The sequence below is a fragment of the Astatotilapia calliptera genome, chromosome 7 (genome assembly GCF_900246225.1).
Source record: "Astatotilapia calliptera chromosome 7, fAstCal1.2, whole genome shotgun sequence".
Lineage (NCBI taxonomy): Eukaryota > Metazoa > Chordata > Actinopteri > Cichliformes > Cichlidae > Astatotilapia > Astatotilapia calliptera.
Genome location: NC_039308.1, coordinates 64,929,054 through 64,948,024, shown reverse-complemented (window position 1 = coordinate 64,948,024; position 18,971 = coordinate 64,929,054). Strand labels below are relative to the sequence as shown.

General features: G+C 41.9%; 1 protein-coding gene across 4 annotated transcripts in view; it reads left to right on the top strand.

The window, feature by feature from the left end:
- Window positions 1-18,971, top strand: part of tspan9a (tetraspanin 9a) — a 193,352-nt gene that overhangs the window by 142,034 nt on the left and 32,347 nt on the right. Inside the window, exon 1 of one of the 4 annotated variants that reach the window (XM_026176638.1) lies at window positions 6,057-6,182. The exons of the other annotated variants lie outside the window; for them this stretch is intronic. Within the exon in view, the coding sequence (XP_026032423.1) occupies window positions 6,069-6,182 (114 nt within the window). The 5' untranslated portion in view covers window positions 6,057-6,068. Of the gene's footprint in view, window positions 1-6,056; window positions 6,183-18,971 lie in introns of those variants that run through there. 4 annotated transcript variants of the gene reach the window in all.

The following is an 18,971-nucleotide window of genomic DNA, read 5'->3' as shown; positions in this document are numbered from 1 at the left end:
AACATGATATATAACTTATATATCATGTTTAACCTGAGTAGCGAAAGACGGCGGTGGGTTTGAAAACGATTTGCCGGGAGTCCGGTGTTCTCACGGCTCTAGTGAGCCTTGCCCCCGGCTAGCTATCGAGCTAGCGGTGGGTAACAGACGTCTCCGAAAACGTCGGAGCGCTTTTGAAAATATGTGGTGTCCTGATAAACTGAGCAGATATTTGAGGTTTACACAGCTACATTCTCACCTGAAAATATGTTAAACGTTTATTTTGTGACCCAGAAAGAATAATAAGAGTAATATTAAAACTAACTAGCTGCCGCCATTGTTGGCAACTGAGCTGGGCCGCGCTATGAATTCTGGGACACAGCTTCTTCTTCTTCTTCGGGGTTTAACGGCAGCTGGTTCCTTGTACATGCAGTGCTGCCATCTTCTGTTTCAGTCCGTTATTACACTCTTAAATCCTGCTACTTATTCCTGCGGCTTTTGTGATCTTACAAAGCTTCAAACGACGCGTCGACTATTAAATTAGTCGTCGACGATTTTAATAGTCGACGTAATCGTGACTAGTTGACTAATCGTGGCAGCCCTATTTGGTACTGATTACAGGGGAACTCATTATAACTAAAAAAACAACACCTCGGTAAGAAGGAAGAGAGCGTATGCCCACACCCTGCACCCCTGCATCAAATGTATTACTCTTATGATGAGGCTATTTTTCTCCCACTTTTGTCCTTTCTTGCTGTTTTTTTTCTCTCGGTGTGTGTGTGTGTTTCCACTTTTGCTACAGCAGCCCACATCATCTTTATCTTGTGCTCAGCCTACCGACTCTTAGATCAGCTCTGTTATAAGAATCTAAATCACGTCACCTCTCAGGCCAGCATGATAAAGAGATACAAGAAGCGTGGGAACGTTGTGAGACTGCTCACCAGAAAACAGGCCAAAGATGCCAATTTAGATGTCATTTTGTCTTGTTTTGAAGTCCAGCTTGTCTAATAGCAGCAGAGAGGAGAGATGTAGCAGAAAGCGCTTATTGCCTCCAGTGCCTTATCATTCACTAGTGCCCAGTAGCTGAATGTAGTGGGCCCGGAGATTGGAGGGACTGTTGGGTAGCAGAAGGTGATTCTTCATTGGGCCACACTGTCTGATCTGTGCTTGGCAGGCAAGCAGACAGACAGGCTTTTTCTAAATCCTAACCTGCAGTTATCCAGTGGAATTCTAATGTGAAAGCATCTGCAGTGTGGGGGACAGAAGTGAAACCGGGGGTTCCTCCTACAGTGCAGCACCACAATCATATAAGGTCCACTGCATATTTTATTCATAACCACAAAGAGTCCAAAAACACTAACCAAAATCATTTCAAACATTCTGTTAATTAACTGTGAGTTGAAATGTATGCTTAGCCCCAGAGGCTTGGCTGAATCAGACATGTGACCTTATTTTTTGGTGCATTTTCCTCAGCAATCCTCTGCCCCGAGAAGGCCACGCTGAGGTTGAAAACACTAATAGGGAGACTCGATCAAGAGGAAAATTAAGTGTGCACAACAATGCTAAATGGGGTGTTTCGCTCCTGTAATGACTACATAAGTCAAGATGAAATGATGGGACATGTGGCTAATGGACAGTGTGGTAGTTGCAATACATTTCAATATTCTTGTCAGCATGAATTGGATTTTCTTCTATAACATTTTTCAAAATTTTCAGGGAGCTGAGCCACGGCGGTGCCATTAATCCATTATTGATGCCTCTTCCAAAATGTATGCCATCACATACACAAACACAAACTTTCAGATACTTTAAAGGTCTCAATAAAATGAGAAATTCAGCATAAGTTTGCTAATGTGTTGGCAACATTGTAAGCCAGATTCCACAGTGAAGTAAAGATTTACACAATGAGATTGATAGACGGTAATTTGTGTTGCATTCAAGCAGATTTTTCACAGCCTACTTGCTTCACCTGTCTCACAAGAAGTATTGACAGTCATTCATTATTCATCGCCCAAATTGCCAGCTCGGTTGCCTGTTGGGAAGATGAATGGAAATAGGGGGAACACTCAGTAACGTGTAGGCGGCTGCCTAAAATTAGAGGAATAAAACTGATGTGACCATCTGAGAACTTTTCCTGACACAAATCACAAGGCTTAATGTAGCGCATGTTGTGGCGCTGACCTAAGAGTCTTTATTTTTATCTTTCACCGTCCTTTGACAAGTGATAATCGCGCCTTTTTTTCTCCAAGCAGTCAGCATGTTGAGCTCCGACCCAAACGCGGGCAATGCCGCCTCAGATTGGATTAGGATCTTCCCCTGGAGAATATATTGTTCAGGTAGAGACAAATTCAGTAGGATTTTTCTGTATGTGCTTCAGGAGCTTTTAAGTTAATTTTGTTTGATGATAGAGATGTGTTAAAAGCTCTCTGTTCCTCTCCCTCTCTCCATATATTTATACACCCCTTCTCTCTCACTCGCGCTCCTTTCCTTCCATTGGGAAACTCACTTCAGATTTTCAATTAGCCAGGGCAAAGTTGTCTTCATTAATTACACAACATTAAGATGATGCAGGAGGATTTTAACAGGCAAAAGCAAGGGAATTATGCAGGGGTCCCCAGAGTGGACCTTTCTCCTGTTGCTCTGGCTGAATGTCCCTCACGTTGCACTTAGCGGGAGCTTTCACTAAATGTGCAAAGTGTGAGCATGCCTAAGCTGGGTTTACAGCTGTCTGCTTCTTAATGTCAGTCCATAAAGCATCACTTAAGACCTAGAAGTGCCTATCTCAGTCAGGTTCATAACAAGCTTACTGAGTGGCTGTGTTGGAATTTATGAGACAGGACTTTCCTATATATTTGGTGCTCCCAGCGCATTTTTATATTTAACGCTTACCATCGCAAACATTAATGCGTTCATTATTAGTAACTGACTTTGTCACATTAAAATGCCTGCTCCTTTAGCCCTTGTAATTTTTTAATTGCAGGTTCAAGGTGATCTGCACACAGTGCAGCATTTTGCCCGCCCTGAGCCGAATATAGAGCAGCATTTATTTGGTTTGTTTTGTTGTTGTTTTCCTGGTATTCATGACTCCCCACTGAGAAGAGGATCTTTTGCCTCTCTAGCCTCTCCAGTTTTAAATAAGTAGGCAGAAATCTTTCAAAACCACACTGATCATCCCCTGGCTTACTTATGGTTTTTAATTAAAATTACAGCACGGATCAGCGGCCAAGTACACTCTAATGAAAATGAAGACAGGACGGGTAAGTAAACAGGCTAGACAAGTCTCATCAAACGAATACCGACTCCCATAAAACATCTACATATCTGCATGATGTGTGATCTTCCTGGAGGCCATGCAGAGCAGAGAACCATAACTGTTATGCCTTTAAATTCCTCTACTTCTAGAATGTGGCATGTCATTTTAGGCTGTAATGTAGAAGCCACTATAATGAAGTAGCTTGGGAATAGATAGCCATAGATTTGCAATGTCATGGAAGAGGAGAGAGCGAGAGAGGGAGAGAAGATTAGATAGTCAGAGAAGAGCAAGGCATTAATGTCAGCTAGCAAATATAGCTCAGGGTTGTACTGTAGCAGCAGTCCCCTGCCACATGGGAGGAATATAGCAGTGTCAGGTCTCTGTGTGCCAGACCTGATGGATGAGGTGGAGCAACTCGTCAATCACGAGGGCTCCCGTTTCTCCTAATAGATCAGCCCTCACTCTGGGTGAGCCTGCCCTCCGTCATGGCAATGCCACTCCAAGGCAGCCAGGAGCCAGTTAGCCTGCAGTATAAATGAGCAGGTCTCTGTTTTGAGCCCAAAACAACCAGATCCAACTGCAGATTTGTGTTTTTCAGCTGCTTGCATTCTGTTATTTTCCTAGTCTGTCCTGGTGGCACTGTCAGCGGCCAAGTACACTCTATAACATGGCTCAACCTGTTATAGTGTCTGACATGATCATAATGTCAGGACAATTAACCTCTATCTCCAAAGGCTAATGAGAGTCTACGTCTTAATGCGGGTCAGCTGTCATATGCTGTGTGTCTTTGTATTAAAAAACACACCACAGCAGACAACGATGTTAATTTTGCTTTCGAGGCAAATATCAAAGGGTGACTGAAGGTCTGACGCTACAGGATGAATCGATTAACATCTGCGCCGTATGTTTAAAGTCAATTCTTCATCACCTCAGCATTTTGTAAAACGGTTTTTACATATTTTTCGTCCCCCTGTGCATTTTGTATTTTAAGTAAACGGTAAGCTGCCAAGCACGAAGCCGCAAAGATTTTTAAGCTTCTGAGCAGCTTCAGCGGTTCAAAGTCTTTTCCAACCTTGATACTGTTTACTGTTTCAAGTTGTACTTTTATAAAATGGCATTTTATTGACTGGCAATGTCAAACAAGGTGAGACCCAGAGGAGCTGGCAAACTGACAGCTCGAGGCAGTGTCGCCCCCCCCACTCCTCTCGTTCCACTCTCTATACTTGCACCTCGTGGAGTACTACACAAAGAGTTATCTTCTTTGAGCAAGAATCTGTGTTGAGCGTGTTAGCACTGACTTCCTGCCGGGTCTCCCCCGAGCTGCTGCATTAAACTTCATCCTCCACACAGTGAAATACCACAATACTGCTCAGGTTCCACAGCAATTGCACATGTTAAGTACGTCTCCCTGCATAATCTCTGTCCTCTGCCCTCAGAGCTCACACCACACTAATCCAATTTTGGTTTTAATATCCATTTTTGACAAAAGAGCTAGTTTCAGTGCGAGCATGCACATTTGCAAATAAACGTTCCATACATTTATCATAAGCTCCTCAAATATGGAGCTGAAAAGTTTTTTAACTGCACTTTTGTTTCACTCTTTGGCCAAACAGGTGTTAGAATTAACACTCATTTGACTGTCCGGCTCTGCGATAGCGCCCAAAGAAATCTGCGTTTAAAAGATGCTGAAGAGGGCTCGTTTCAGTGGGTTCAATTCTGCAAGCACTCCCCAAACTTCACAGCAATCATTCATCCAGCAGCGCAGCGGGAGTGAGAGCAGGCTTATGCCTTTTGCATGCAAATCTGCTTTTTGTTTCGTCACATTCCATTAATTTGTTGTGTGCTCGTTTTTATTATGTTTTGATTTCTTAAAGAAAACAGTAAATAACAAATACCATCGCAATTAATATTAAAGCACCGTTTGCTTTGAAGACATTAAATAAAATTTGGTGCCAGCGTAGTTAAAATATGATGCGTGTGTTTTGAATTATTCAGCGACATCTGTCATGCTGCAGATGTTGATAAACTGATGTTTCTTTTAAATTTGTGGTTCGTTTTATTACTGCGTGATTAATAGATTGTGTTTATACATGTATGAAAAATTGCTCTTTATCAGACTTTCTATGGCACAATTCGGTGAATTTTCTGCAAGCAGAAAACTTTTATTTGCATTTTCTGTCTTGTGTTTTTGTTGAATAAACAAACACACTGTTATTGATTGGGCTTAATGAGAATCCTCTTTGACATCAACCTAGGGAATATGCAGAGAGTGCTTGACTAATAACCACCACCTAAAATTCTTACGGTATTATTCAACACACTGTGTGTGCTCTGTCTCTTGTGTCTTTTCTTTAGTTTTCTTTCTTTTTGCTTATTTCTCTTGGTCAGCAGATCAAACAGCTGCTTGAAAGGGTTTCTCTCAGTCTTGGGTTCAAGCTCGTTTATAACCTACTGGCCACATAGAGCTCATGGACACAAGCAAATATTTTGAAAGGTCATCATAATAACAACTCTGTCGAGAGGTCACACACTTAACATTTCTAGCAGGATCATAGTAGAGTGAACTTCAAAATAAAGTAATTATTGCCTTTAGATGACGCACAAGGCCAAGCTTGGTGAGATTTCTGGGAAAAATAGTCTGGAACAACTTGACTTTATAATTTTGTCATAATTTAGCAGCAGGGTCAAATATGTTATTTTCATCTCCAGTCAGCTTTTTGTGCAGAAAAAAATCTGCTTTTTCTGCATATTCAGTTGTATGGTTTAAATATGCTATTTGGTGTATGAAGCTTTTTATTCCCCCCTTGTTTGTATGTTTATCCAGTGAAAGCGCTGCATGTGTGGTGTTTGGGAGGAAAAGATAACCTGTCATGACAACAGGCTGCCTCACAGTATCTTAATCTGTGATATTTTGTGTTGTGGGAAAGCACCAGAGAGGAGTTGGGTTAAGGTGAGTTTTCTTATTTGTGTGGATAATGGTAAAATGTAACTTTTGATAAAGATTTGATTGATGTCCAGGAGATGTCCAAATGCACATTTTGTGACCTTGAGAAACCACGACAACAGACATAAAGAATCCAGCCAGTCTGGCCTTCGCAGAGCTTGGAAAGCGGTTTAACTCTTCCAAATGAATCCACTGACCTCTCCTCCTCCTCACGAAATTCTACTTCACAAAAACCTCTAAGGTGTATTAACATTTTGAGCCACATGTGAAACTTTCACGACACGAAATGACTTCTTTTGCCCTCCCTATCGACAGACACGTCCTTTAGCGAGGTTGATTGATTGTGCAAGGTGACGCCTTTATTTGCCCTTCAGTCTGACGGTCACAGTTAAGGACTGATCAGGGGAGCATGTGAACTTAACACAAAGCCTGTATAGTGCCCAGTCTGCTCCAAATCTCAGATAAAATAATAAAACGTGTATTTCACGTGCCGCTCATCCACCTTCAGCTGATCTCACGCTGGCTGACAAAAGCAATTTTAGTTCAACTTGTTCTATTTTAATTGTAATCGCTTTCACTGGACTGTAGAAGAACTTCTCTCAGTCAGCCTGTCATAACTCACAAGTCAGAGTTAATCTTGGCCGTCTGCCGTAAAGGTCTTCATTTCCACAATCCTTCCTATTTGTGCTCAGCTAATAAGGATTACCACCGAAAGTCTGTTTACTAAGCTAACTACGAGCAGAATGGATGACAGATGTAGCTTAAGTTAGGTAATCATCCATGACATTTAGAGAAATGCACCTCTGCTCCACCTGCACGTTCACTCCGCCAACCTTTACTCGCAGTATAGACAGCAGACGCAAAATGTGACTCACATTAATGACATTATCATTTTACTGACAAATTAACCGCTTTTTCATATTTATTGTCCGCATATCCACACATTTGTCTTTTGCCATGGTTGTCCATACAATATACGACACATGGCGCATAATGATCTTAATAATTACGGTTAGTGATTAATTTCTTTTCATCTCTCACTTATTATTGCTTCATTTGGAGCTCAGAGAAAAAAATGAAAGCATGTGTTTTCTCTCATTTTTATTTGTGAGCTGTGTATGAATGAAATTTCCTGTCTGCACTTAATCACCAGTGATGAGTGCTTGTCCAGAGTCTGAAGATCAAGCTTAATGAATGTCTTTCCATTTTCATTATAGGGAAGGCCATCAGAGTATCCCCTTGTGATGCAAATTGGCAAGAAAGAATGAGATGAGATTTAAGTGCAGTGAAAAATACACCCAACACTTACTACTGCCGCTGCTAAAGAATGCACTTTTCTGTCAAAATGCAAAAAGCCATTCAGTATGGCGTAATAGATTTTAGTGCCTTTCCTCTACTTTGTAAAAAAGCATTTTCTCCCACCTCAGGGTGAGAAGGAGCAGCTGTATCAAAACGTGCAGCGTTCTCAAGCCTGAGTGAGCATCAGGGGGGCTTCCTCCTTGTCACTTTTACATTATGAATACATTTTGGGGTTCTTCTGTTTAAGATGTAAAAAATCTTAAAAAATTTAAAGGTTTGCTGTCTAACACATGTTGTATACTGTGCTTAGTGCTATCCAGACTGCACTGGGGCCAAGATATCTGCTATTTTTTGAATGCCAGTAGAGATTTCATAATGTTTGAAATTCCATCATCTAGGGCTGGGCGATATGGCCTAAAATTCATATCGCGATATAATTTGAAGCATGTGCGGTAACGATATATATCACGATATATTCTTTTCTTCTGTATAACGTATTTTCCACACTATAAGGCACACTTAAAATCCTTTAATTTTCTCAAAAATATAGAGTGTGCCTGAATTCTGGTTGTGCTTACTGACCTCGAACCGATTTCTGCGTGCAGAAATCGGTTAAAAAATGTTTTAGTACAACTTTGGTAAGCTGCACTGCTTGATGGATGTCAGAGCATTACGGCTGCCGTAGTGAGGAGCTTCGCGGAGTAATCTGGGTCCAAAACTCCGTCAGCTTCAGGTCCCAAAGTCAAACGAACACTAAGAGTTAAAAACGGTCTAAATTTTTTCATCTTTAATTAAATCATCAGCGTTGCTGCTTTATCGGGTGTAACAATTAAGTTTAACATCCAGGCATCCATGAAAACAGAATTTATTAAATTTAACGGAGTTAGAAGTTAGCAGGAAGTTAGCTCGCTAGTTTACACCTAAACATTTCATACCATGTTCTGACTGAGAGATTTTTGAAACTAATTCAAACGTACAGCTCTGCTACCACTTCCAACATAAATGAAGACAGAAAACTAAACAGCAGTGGCGTTTGCAGGGTTACTGAAGTTGGACTACCTGGTATATAATGTTGTGCTACGTGATTGCTAGCGACACAGCTATGTTAGCATAACATTAGCACAGTGAAGCTGGAGGATGAACGCCAACTTTTTTTTCCACTCGATAAAAGTTAACGTGAGGGATTCTGGTGGTTAGGGACAAATGCAATCGCATAGCAGGATGCTATACACGGAGCTGCGAGAGAATTCAACATTAATGAATTAATGTTACGGAAGTGGAGGAAGCGCAGTTTTTGGCTTTCCCCATATTTCAAAAGTGCTTCATCTCTTTGCTATGACTGTCGCCCGCCATAATTTGCAGATGATAATGGTTTTAGCCGCCGCTTTCGACCAAAACAGGCGCAGCTTGATGACATCACCAACATGCGCTATCGCGATAGAGCGATATAGTCAAAATCTCTGTCGTTGGCCAAATTTATATCGTTTTTATCGTTTATATCGCCCACCCCTACCATCATCCCATTTGTTTTTCTAAAGAAGCCAAAGTTGTTCATTTTGGCCACAAAGTTGTGGAAATATTACAGACTGGATTCAGTATTTGTTCTTCTTTTTTTTTTCAAAAAAACAACAACTTTGAGATTAAAAAGTGAAATTTAAATTTTCATTTGTTCGTCTTTTCATCTGAAAGGCTTAAAGTTGTGCTCAGAGTGAAACAGTCCAAACGTTACCCTCATGATATTCAAATGCATCAAATGATCAGTGTACGCACATAACATTAGCTGTACATTAACTGTGTGTTTGCATTCAGCTCATCCATTGGCTAATCATGTGTGTCAGTGCTTCCTGTTATTTCCTTATTCTTGTATCTTACACATATGAAGCAGATTCTCAAAGCTCCCGGGAATTTCACAAGCAAGACTTTACGTCAGTTTGTGCTGCCCCCTGGTGAACTTACGCCTAATGACGCCTTTCCATTAATTTTGTATGCAGTCATACTGCCTTGCCCTCTGTGCAAACACACTACTTCAGTTAAAAACTTGCATATATGAATAATAAATGACACCCTTGTTCTCCCCAGTATATTCACCGATTTTGTACTTTTTTTAATATGATCATAGAGACTAATCTTTTTTGAATACATGATGTTCTGCTTTGTAACAGTGTTTCCATTCACAGTGATCTTGTGTTGCTCATCCACAGTGACCACTGCCCAGCAGCTTCATTAATTAGAACTTCAAACGCCACATAGTGGGAGTGATATGCCTGTGACATTGAAAAGATGGTTGAAAAGATGGTCACACTCCAGCTAAAATCCTCTGCTCACATGCGCCGCATAGCCTCACTCACATTAACATCTTCCAAAATACTGAGCTATTCAGATCATGTATCCGGTATCCCACAGGCATGTTCCCTTTCAGTCACAGAGGTAAATGGTTGACCCTCCCTCACTGTGTCCCCTACTGCCCTGTTTTTCAGATGTGCACCTGAAACTCTCAGCAATGTACCAACAATTAATGCCTCATTATCCTTCATATATACTGCATTGATTCCCTTCATCTCCTTATGTCACAGGGGAAATTCTGTTCTGATTTGTGTCATGGAAAAGTGTCTTGCTCCATTATGCCATTGGCTGATTTTAGATTAAAGAACTTGCGCTACATCACCGCAAGCCTTGTGACAGCCCCCCAGCCCGGTCCCCTGAATGAGCTAGCTTGCCAGTGCATCTATATATAACCACCTCAATCAGCTCAGTGGCTAGTTGGACTTTAGCTGACCTTACTGCATTATATGGACCAGAGGGACCTGTGGCTTTACTGACCCGGGCCTGTAAACCTAATGCTCTTTGTGGTGAGCAGCTATTCAGGTCTTCTCATGGAAACACTGGCAAATGACCAACTGCACTGCCAGGACACAGCTCCAACATTAAAATATATATTTTTCTTTGGTTGTCTGCGCCTTTATAGTTAAAAAGGTTTTATAGTTAAAACCATGTGAAGATATGCACATTTGAGCTCAATATGCACAAACATTTGCAACTGCAGATAAACAGCAACAACAATTTTATGAGGCAAAGAAACCACAACTTTGCAGATCTTTGCTGGTTTCCCATAAGACTTGTGTCTTTGCTACACTGGGCTGGGATAGATTTAATTCTCGGGGATATTTAACAATAACTTCTTTGAAATTCAAGGTGGGTGACACAGAAGTGCAAGTGTCAGTCTGCTTCTGACGTTTCCTAGGAGAGCCCTGCAGTGCAAATCTCTGCCTAAACTCTATGCTTGTCTGGGTATAATAACTTAGGTCAGCATCTCTTAGGAATCGGTATACTCTTTTTGGTCGTAAAGAGAAAATAACATTACCAACTCCTGGAAACTCACAGGCTCCAGGTATTTATTTATAACTGCTTGAAGGGACTCTCAACAAATGATGAACCCGTTCAGCTGTCAACTCCCACATAAAACTTGTAGCCGGCAGTTTCTCCTCCTCACTGTTCAGTTTGCATTTCAATGACTACACGTCAGTGTAAAAGAAGAACTTGCACAGCAGGAAATCACAGGCAGATTTTTGCTTCCTCGTGTCATTTGTCTTCCTGGGACCTGACCTAACTTAGCCCCCTGACCTGCAAATAAGAGAAATAAGTTGTCTATATATTAATCGTTAAACTCGACCCACAATGTTCAGTGTAGTGATTACATGAAAAATCCCAAGAAAAGACTCACCAACGCGAATAATCATCTCAACGTCCGTGAGACGTACAGAAATGGGGGACGGGAAGCTGATTAATGAAGATACAGTAGTAACAGGAATTTGTAAAGGATTTGTATCCCATCGCGTTGCTCGGTAATCATGTTTTTAGGATGCAGCTTGTCCGCCTGTGTGAAATCCCCTGTTTGTCAGCGAGAGTTTATCCACACGAGAGCTGCTCAGCCTCAACTCTCAAATATATCATCACAACATTTTGAGGCTCGGTAAACAAAATCTTGTATCGTCTCATCTAATCGTGTGACATCTTATCTCGTAAAAACTCCCCCTCAAATTGAAAAATCAACTTTTTCTACTCGTAAATGAAAGTGAATTTCTCTCGCTTTGCACTTTCTGCTGTGAATAGAGAAAAAAGGGAATTTAGCCAAGAAAATTAGGATACGAGGTCTTGTACTTTATTGAAACTCTTACATATTTGATGACTTTGATGTTAAAAAGGCTTCGTCCCACTTCTGGTTTTTGTCTTTACTTTGAGCCTTTTTGGCTCCTTTGATTTTAGATCACTGGGCTTCAAAGTAGGTCTGTGATCAGTTATTTTAAGCAAGATGGCAAAGTTGATGCATGGTTCCAGCGACTGGAGAAGGGAATAGTTAAAGTCTCTCAGGGTCACCATATTTTATTCCTGAGGGTCCTTGACGAAACATTGCTCTCTCCTGGTGTGACTCATGCTTCTGGCTCAAGACCAAACTAACAGCCAGTGTGGCAGGGCGGCAATCACGTACAGAAATTACACACAATATTCTGTTGAAAGTAATCCTTGTCTTTGAACTCGTGTCTGATGACAGGCTGGGCTCCACTGGTGCCACTAGAATTTTTCAAATGATGACTGGGGGACACTTGGGGAAACTGCTAAGTGAAATACATAATCAGCGCACTGGTGCACAGATATAGCGGCTCTGCTCATATTTAGTGCACATAGGTGATTATATTTACTTTGAAGAAACTCTTCCCCAAAAAACTGTGATACAGAATCAAGAGTACATGTATTACTTTATATGCAAAGTGAAAATTATGCAAATAAACGACTGCATCTGAAGGTCACGTTGGAGACTCTGATCCGGTAAAATGCCCTCATTTGTTGATTGATGGAAAGTGGTAATAGGAGAAATGTAGGAGCGCTAACTTCACCTTACTGTGCACCAGCTGGCCAAGTCTTCTCAGATTGCGCCTATGATTACCGTTCACCTCCTAACTGGGTAACAACATGTATCCATTTGAAAGAGTTGGTAAGAAAAGCTCAAGGCAAGTTCATAAAGTGCCGAGTATTTGTTTTGTGACAGACGTTAATTCACATCTAATGAGCATTGATTTATTCCTGTGCCGTTCTTGGAGCAGGCATTGATCCATATGTTCCTCTTTCAGGCTGTCACCCGTGCTAGTTATCCTGTCCCCAGAAAACAAGAGCACGGTGTTGAGTGATTAGCACTTGCTCCTTTCTAAAAAGGAAGAAATGCTAATCTAAAATTTACTCAAAGTAGGAGGTAGACCCGTGGGAGTTGATAACTATCCAGCGGAGGTCACTGACAAAGTCGTAATGCAGTCTCCTGGATGTAATAAAGATGCCTGAAAGGAGGCTTGTTCCTGTCTCGTGAATAATACAGCTATGATTGCATCACAACATCACAACAATAGAGGGATTGATGATCACTATTATTTAGCGATCTGTCTCTTTGTGTGGTCCACTGGCTTGGGATGAGGGGCCGATGGCCATTGGAAGGTTGGCTGACCAGAAAAGAGTAGTTACACAGTCCATTTCCCCTCTGTGCTAATTAGCATGTCAACTGTAAAGGCGCCTCCAATGAGGCGTTCAGGGGGGAATAAAAGAAGACGAAAGGAACAGGGGGCAGAGCCTGTCAAGGAAGCTTTTCTGTGCCATCAAGCTGCCACTAAAACCTGACCTTTACACCAGTCAAGAAGGGAGGTCTGCATTTATCGGAGGCAAGCGTTCGGCAATGGGGGGTTGTCATGTTGTTGTTGATGTCAGACCTAAACCCACTGGTTCTCGGTATGAATGAAAAACTTGAAGAAAGATTTTGCGCTGACTGAAGGTAATTTCTATTGGTGTGTCTGTGGATTCTCACATAGCAGGAGATGCACAGGAAACTTCAGAATTGTCAAATGTCATCCCGCTTCAGCTGTTTTTTTTAATGGCAAAAAGAAGCAGTAGGATTCAGAGAAAGTGGAGAGGTATAACGGGAGACGGCGTCTGCAACAGCAACACTGATTAGTACTACACCATATGGCAGTGGAATGAAATGTGAGGCATATTAAAAGTTAGAAATTTCAAGTTTTATTGTTGTTAAAGCCGAAGGATTCAAGGATCCTACTTTTTGTTTATGCTACAGCTGTCAACGCTTTATCTATATTGCATCAATTCTTTTTTTTTTCTTTTACTTCAAGAATACATTTTCAGAATGATGGATGACCGGAGCATCTTGGCCTGTAGACAATATTCGGGTGTTGTCGCTGTCATGTCCAAAGGTGAAATACAATTACTTCCCCCTGTTCCCCCTGGATGAGGAGCAGATGCAGACAGAGCATCATCAACATTCAAACAGTGCTCGCAGACACACTGCACCTCCATGAATACAGATTGCATCTCTCTATTGGTTAATGTAAGGTCTTGTTTTCATTCTGCGTTCCCTCACACTCTAAGTTTATTATGTCCAGAATGAATCGCTTTGGGAAGACATTTACAGGATAAGGTCAATTTTCTGGGATTTCTGAGCTGGAGGCTAAAATGAAGAAAGAGGTTCTGCAATATTCCAGCACAGCAAATTCCCCAAGTTCTCCCAGTCTTTTCTAATGTTGTATGAATTATTGCAAACAAGCAAGCAAAATGCTAAATTTGTGCGGCGCTTTTCACATACAAAGAGTCACAAAGCTAATATACAGTATGCAATAGCAAATTAGGGTTAGGATTAATTAAAAAGTCAGAAGCCAAAAATGAAGAGGAAGACTCAAATTGAAAGATTTAAAACAATTAAATATTAAACATAAGAACAAACTTAGACTTACTGCATGAGTTTCAGCACAAAGTCCAAATTGCTCGAGTAAAATCTGTAAAGAAAAGATCTGAAAATCATAAAAAAATAAAATGTCATTGTGACAAATAAGATGCAACAGAACAAAAAGCTCGTCTGTAATATATACAGTGGGGCAAAAAAGTATTTAGTCAGCCACCGATTGTGCAAGTTCCCCCACTTAAAATGATGACAGACGTCAGTAATTTGCACCAGAGGTACACTTCAACTGTGAGAGACAGAATGTGAAAAAAAAATCCATGAATTCACATGGTAGGATTTGTAAAGAATTTATTCGTAAATCAGGGTGGAAAATAAGTATTTGGTCACCTCAAACAAGGAAAATCTCTGGCTCTCACAGACCTGTAACGTCTTCTGTAAGACGCTTTTCTGTCCCCCACTCGTTACCTGTATGAATGGCACCTGTTTGAACTCATCATCTGTATAAAAGACACCTGTCCACAGCCTCAAACAGTCAGACTCCAAACTCCGCCATGGCCAAGACCAAAGAGCTTTCGAAGGACACCAGGAAAAGTATTGTAGACCTGCACCAGACTGGGAAGAGTGAATCTACAATAGGCAAGCAGCTTGGTGTGAAAAAATCAACTGTGGGAGCAATCATCAGAAAATGGAAGACATACAAGACCACTGATAATCTCCCTCCATCTGGGGCTCCACGCAAGATCTCATCCCGTGGGGTCAAAATGATCATGAGAACGGTGAGCAAAGATCCCAGAACCACACGGGGGGACCTGGTGAATGACCTGCAGAGAGCTGGGACCAAAGTAACAAAGGTCACCATCAGTAACACACTACAACGGCAGGGAATCAAATCCCGCAGTGCCAGACGTGTTCGCTGCTGAAGCCAGTGCATGTCCAGGCCCGTCTGAAGTTTGCCAGAGAGCACATGGATGATACAGTAGAGGATTGGGAGAATGTCATGTGGTCAGATGAAACCAAAGTAGAACTTTTTGGTATAAACTCAACTCGTCGTGTTTGGAGGAAGAAGAATACTGAGTTGCATCCCAAGAACACCATACCTACTGTGAAGCATGGGGGTGGAAACATCATGCTATGGGGCTGTTTTTCTGCCAAGGGGACAGGACGACTGATCCGTGTTAAGGACAGAATGAATGGGGCCATGTATCGTGAGATTTTGAGCCAAAACCTCCTTCCATCAGTGAGAACTTTGAAGATGAAACGAGGCTGGGTCTTCCAACATGACAATGATCCAAAACACACCGCCCGGGCAACAAAGGAGTGGCTCCGTAAGAAGCATTTGAAAGTCCTGGAGTGGCCTAGCCAGTCTCCAGACCTCAACCCCATAGAAAATCTGTGGCGGGAGTTGAAAGTCCGTGTTGCTCGGCGACAGCCCCAAAACATCACTGCTCTCGAGAAGATCTGCATGGAGGAATGGGCCAAAATACCAGCTACTGTGTGTGCAAACCTGGTAAAGACCTATAGTAAACGTTTGACCTCTGTTATTGCCAACAAAGGTTATGTTACAAAGTATTGAGTTGTATTTTTGTTATTGACCAAATACTTATTTTCCACCCTGATTTACCAATAAATTCTTTACAAATCCTACCATGTGGATTCATGGATTTTTTTTTCACATTCTGTCTCTCACAGTTGAAGTGTACCTCTGGTGCAAATTACTGACCTCTGTCATCATTTTAGGTGGGGGAACTTGCACAATCGGTGGCTGACTAAATACTTTTTTGCCCCACAAAAGTATTTCACAGTATACAGAAGCAGTCGTGATCAAGAAGAAATTAAGATATGTGTCTGCTGCAAACTGCTTCCTCTTATTTTACTATTAAATAATTAATCAGCCACATGGAGAGATAATCTGCAGCAGCTGACAAAGTTTAACTGTCAGCTAATAACAAACCTGAAAATTTGCTGCACTATCAGCACTTCCCTAGCAAACAAGTGTAGCTCCAGTTAGACAAATGCACACAAGTGTTGATCAACAAAGTGACTGGAAACAAATTAGTCGGTGCAGTGTACTCAAAGTCGCTCTCGGCGATGTTAGGTGATGACGTATAACTGATGTGCAACTTTGGGATCGCAGCTGCAGACCTCGTGAAGTGAGGACAGATACCTCAGGTCTAATGAGTCCTATAGGATCTGTAAATACGTAAACCGAGCCTAAGAATTCTGTTCTCAGATACCAAATGAGCCCCGTCCTACTCTCACTGACCTGTGATATGTACAAGCTGTGACCTCCACAGAAACTCCTCAGAACGTATACAGACATCAGCATATTCTGCTGAATGAATGATACACCTGGTCTCACAAAGCCTGGGAAATGACTACGAGCAATTAGAAGTGAGGACAAAGCGAAAGAATGATTGTGCATAAATTCCTCAAAGATACTTGAAAGCCGAATTCCACAACTGATTGACTGCGGGGGAGTTGTGTGAAAGCCTGAAGTGAGTGCTCGCATAAACAAAGTCTTTCTGCTGTCAAGGTTGACAAGGTTGCTGCGAACAGACCAACAAGCATCAGCATGATCACTTCTGATAGAGTGAAGGAAAGGTACATCAGTGCTCAAAAGACTTTCGGTCATTCATAATCTAAATAATTCAGAGGCAACTGGCCCTTTATTCTTCCCTGATTAAAAACGGGAGAATAAAAATGTCAATTGAAAATGTTGGAAAAGGTCGTGTCCTTATGCAGAGCGGCTAATATACAGGATCGCACGCGTACCATTCAGAAGGCCAGATTACAGAGAGTGAGGAGGCATTCAAGGAAGCAGAGGACGAATAGTGAGTTTAAGAGGGCAGAAACATAGAGCGGATTTACAGCTAGTGAGGGGGAGCACCAGGAGGTTTAAGAGCCCAGGTGGGGAGCGTTACAATTCCTTCTCTTAATTGTGTTTAATGCCCAGTGAAGGGAGCTCGTCCAAGTGTGTCGCTCTCTTAAGTGACTGTGGAACCGTCCAACCCCCGCTCAATCTGTCTGATCTGAGCCTACCGAGAGCACGGTGTAATCTCTGTCCTGTTTCTACTACGACTACAACATGCTGTCATCAGACCTTTGTGTAGGTGCCTCTAGTAAAAGCTCTGATCTGTGTTATCTGACCTCAAGCACTGTACTTCTGAGCTTGACATTGAGTGCCTCTGCTGAGCTCCTTATCTTCTTTTAATTGTGGGGCAGGCGTGTTTTGATATGCCATCTGCAGGGAAGGATCAACGAATCCCAAAATACTAGAGAAGCTTTTAAATATTCATAGAGAGGCCTTAAAATAAAGGCAGTCATTGGTATTATATCAATGAGGAGTTAATTCCCCTATCTGTGAAAAAAAATCCAATAATCTGAATTTGCCTGTGATGTGGCAAAATTGTTGCGCTCACACTGTGGATACTTTCTGACAGTCTCCTATAATGTCCTTGAACATAAATAACCAGCAATATTGTTTGTGAGGTCTGAGATATGAACCTGACGTATACCTGCAGATATAAACAACAGTTTCAATATCTCCTGAACCCATGCAGCCCATCATTAAGCAGCTGAGGGTGACACACAACAGCCTTCCACGTCCACTACGTAACTTTTAACAATCTTCGGCGAGGGGCCGACTTTTTTATGTCTACAATTTTTCAAAGTCTTTCTTGTTTAGATAATAGAAAACACCGTCAAAACAAATCGGCTGTTTTGCCTGGATGATGTTCTGCTTTGTGTTGCTCCCATTGTGTAAGCGCTGCACAAGAGACGCTCCCCTCTTTTTATCAACCTTAAGGTTGCTTTCATATTTGAGGCTGAGGGGAAGATATCTTCCAGCTGTGATAATGAAAAAAACATAGTTGCAGTCTGGAATATAAAGCCAGCTGCTCTAAACAGTGGATTGACTTCAGAAAGCGAACAGCACTTAAACCAGGAGGGAGGAGCGCATGTAATTGTGCTTGGTGTGGAGCCATTCTTTAAAAATCAATGGTAGTGTAAGAGTGAGCTGAGAGAATATGGCGTTTGACCTTTTCCTACGCGTTGGACAATATTGTGAGAGCACCTTGTTGGAAAGACGTCTGGAGTTCAGCGTCTAAATGTCATTTGTGGAAGAAGTGACAAAAAAACAGTAGAGAGGTGCACAGAGCACAGCGCGTCATTAACTTTCTGCTGGAGGATACAGGCACACGTGTGATGCGACTGCCTAGCTAGATGAATGGGACCCTACTGCTGGGGGCCTTATAACAAGCTCAGGGTGAAAATAATTGCAACAATACTGTGAGAAGCAACTGTGAGAAGCAACTTTCCAAACAGGAAGTTGATGTGACAGAGGTCAACCAGGAGGTCTGCAGAAGACGGATAGAGTATTAAATCCAGAGAGATTGCGAGCTGTGTATAAGTTAAAAAGAGACCAAGCCTCGAGGGAGGGAGAGGAGAAGAAGAAAATAAGGCTGACCCTTCATCTGAGCGACTGGCTTGGAGAATTATCAGCTGCTGCAGTTACTGGCTCAGTGACACGGAGCCACCCGACACAGGACCCCACTAAGAGGGAATGGGGTGTAAGTGTGTGCGAGGGACACCGGAGGACCTTTTCACACAATGATCCCTGTGAGAGGTCGCGTCCTGTCATAAAGAATGACAGCTTTTGTCAAAGTACTACTTTCTTTTCTGACTGCCCTCGTCGCAAGAGCTTGATACCAGTTGAATGAGTTTCTGAAGTTCAGAGTGTGTTATGCGAATTGGAGAGAGAAAGATTG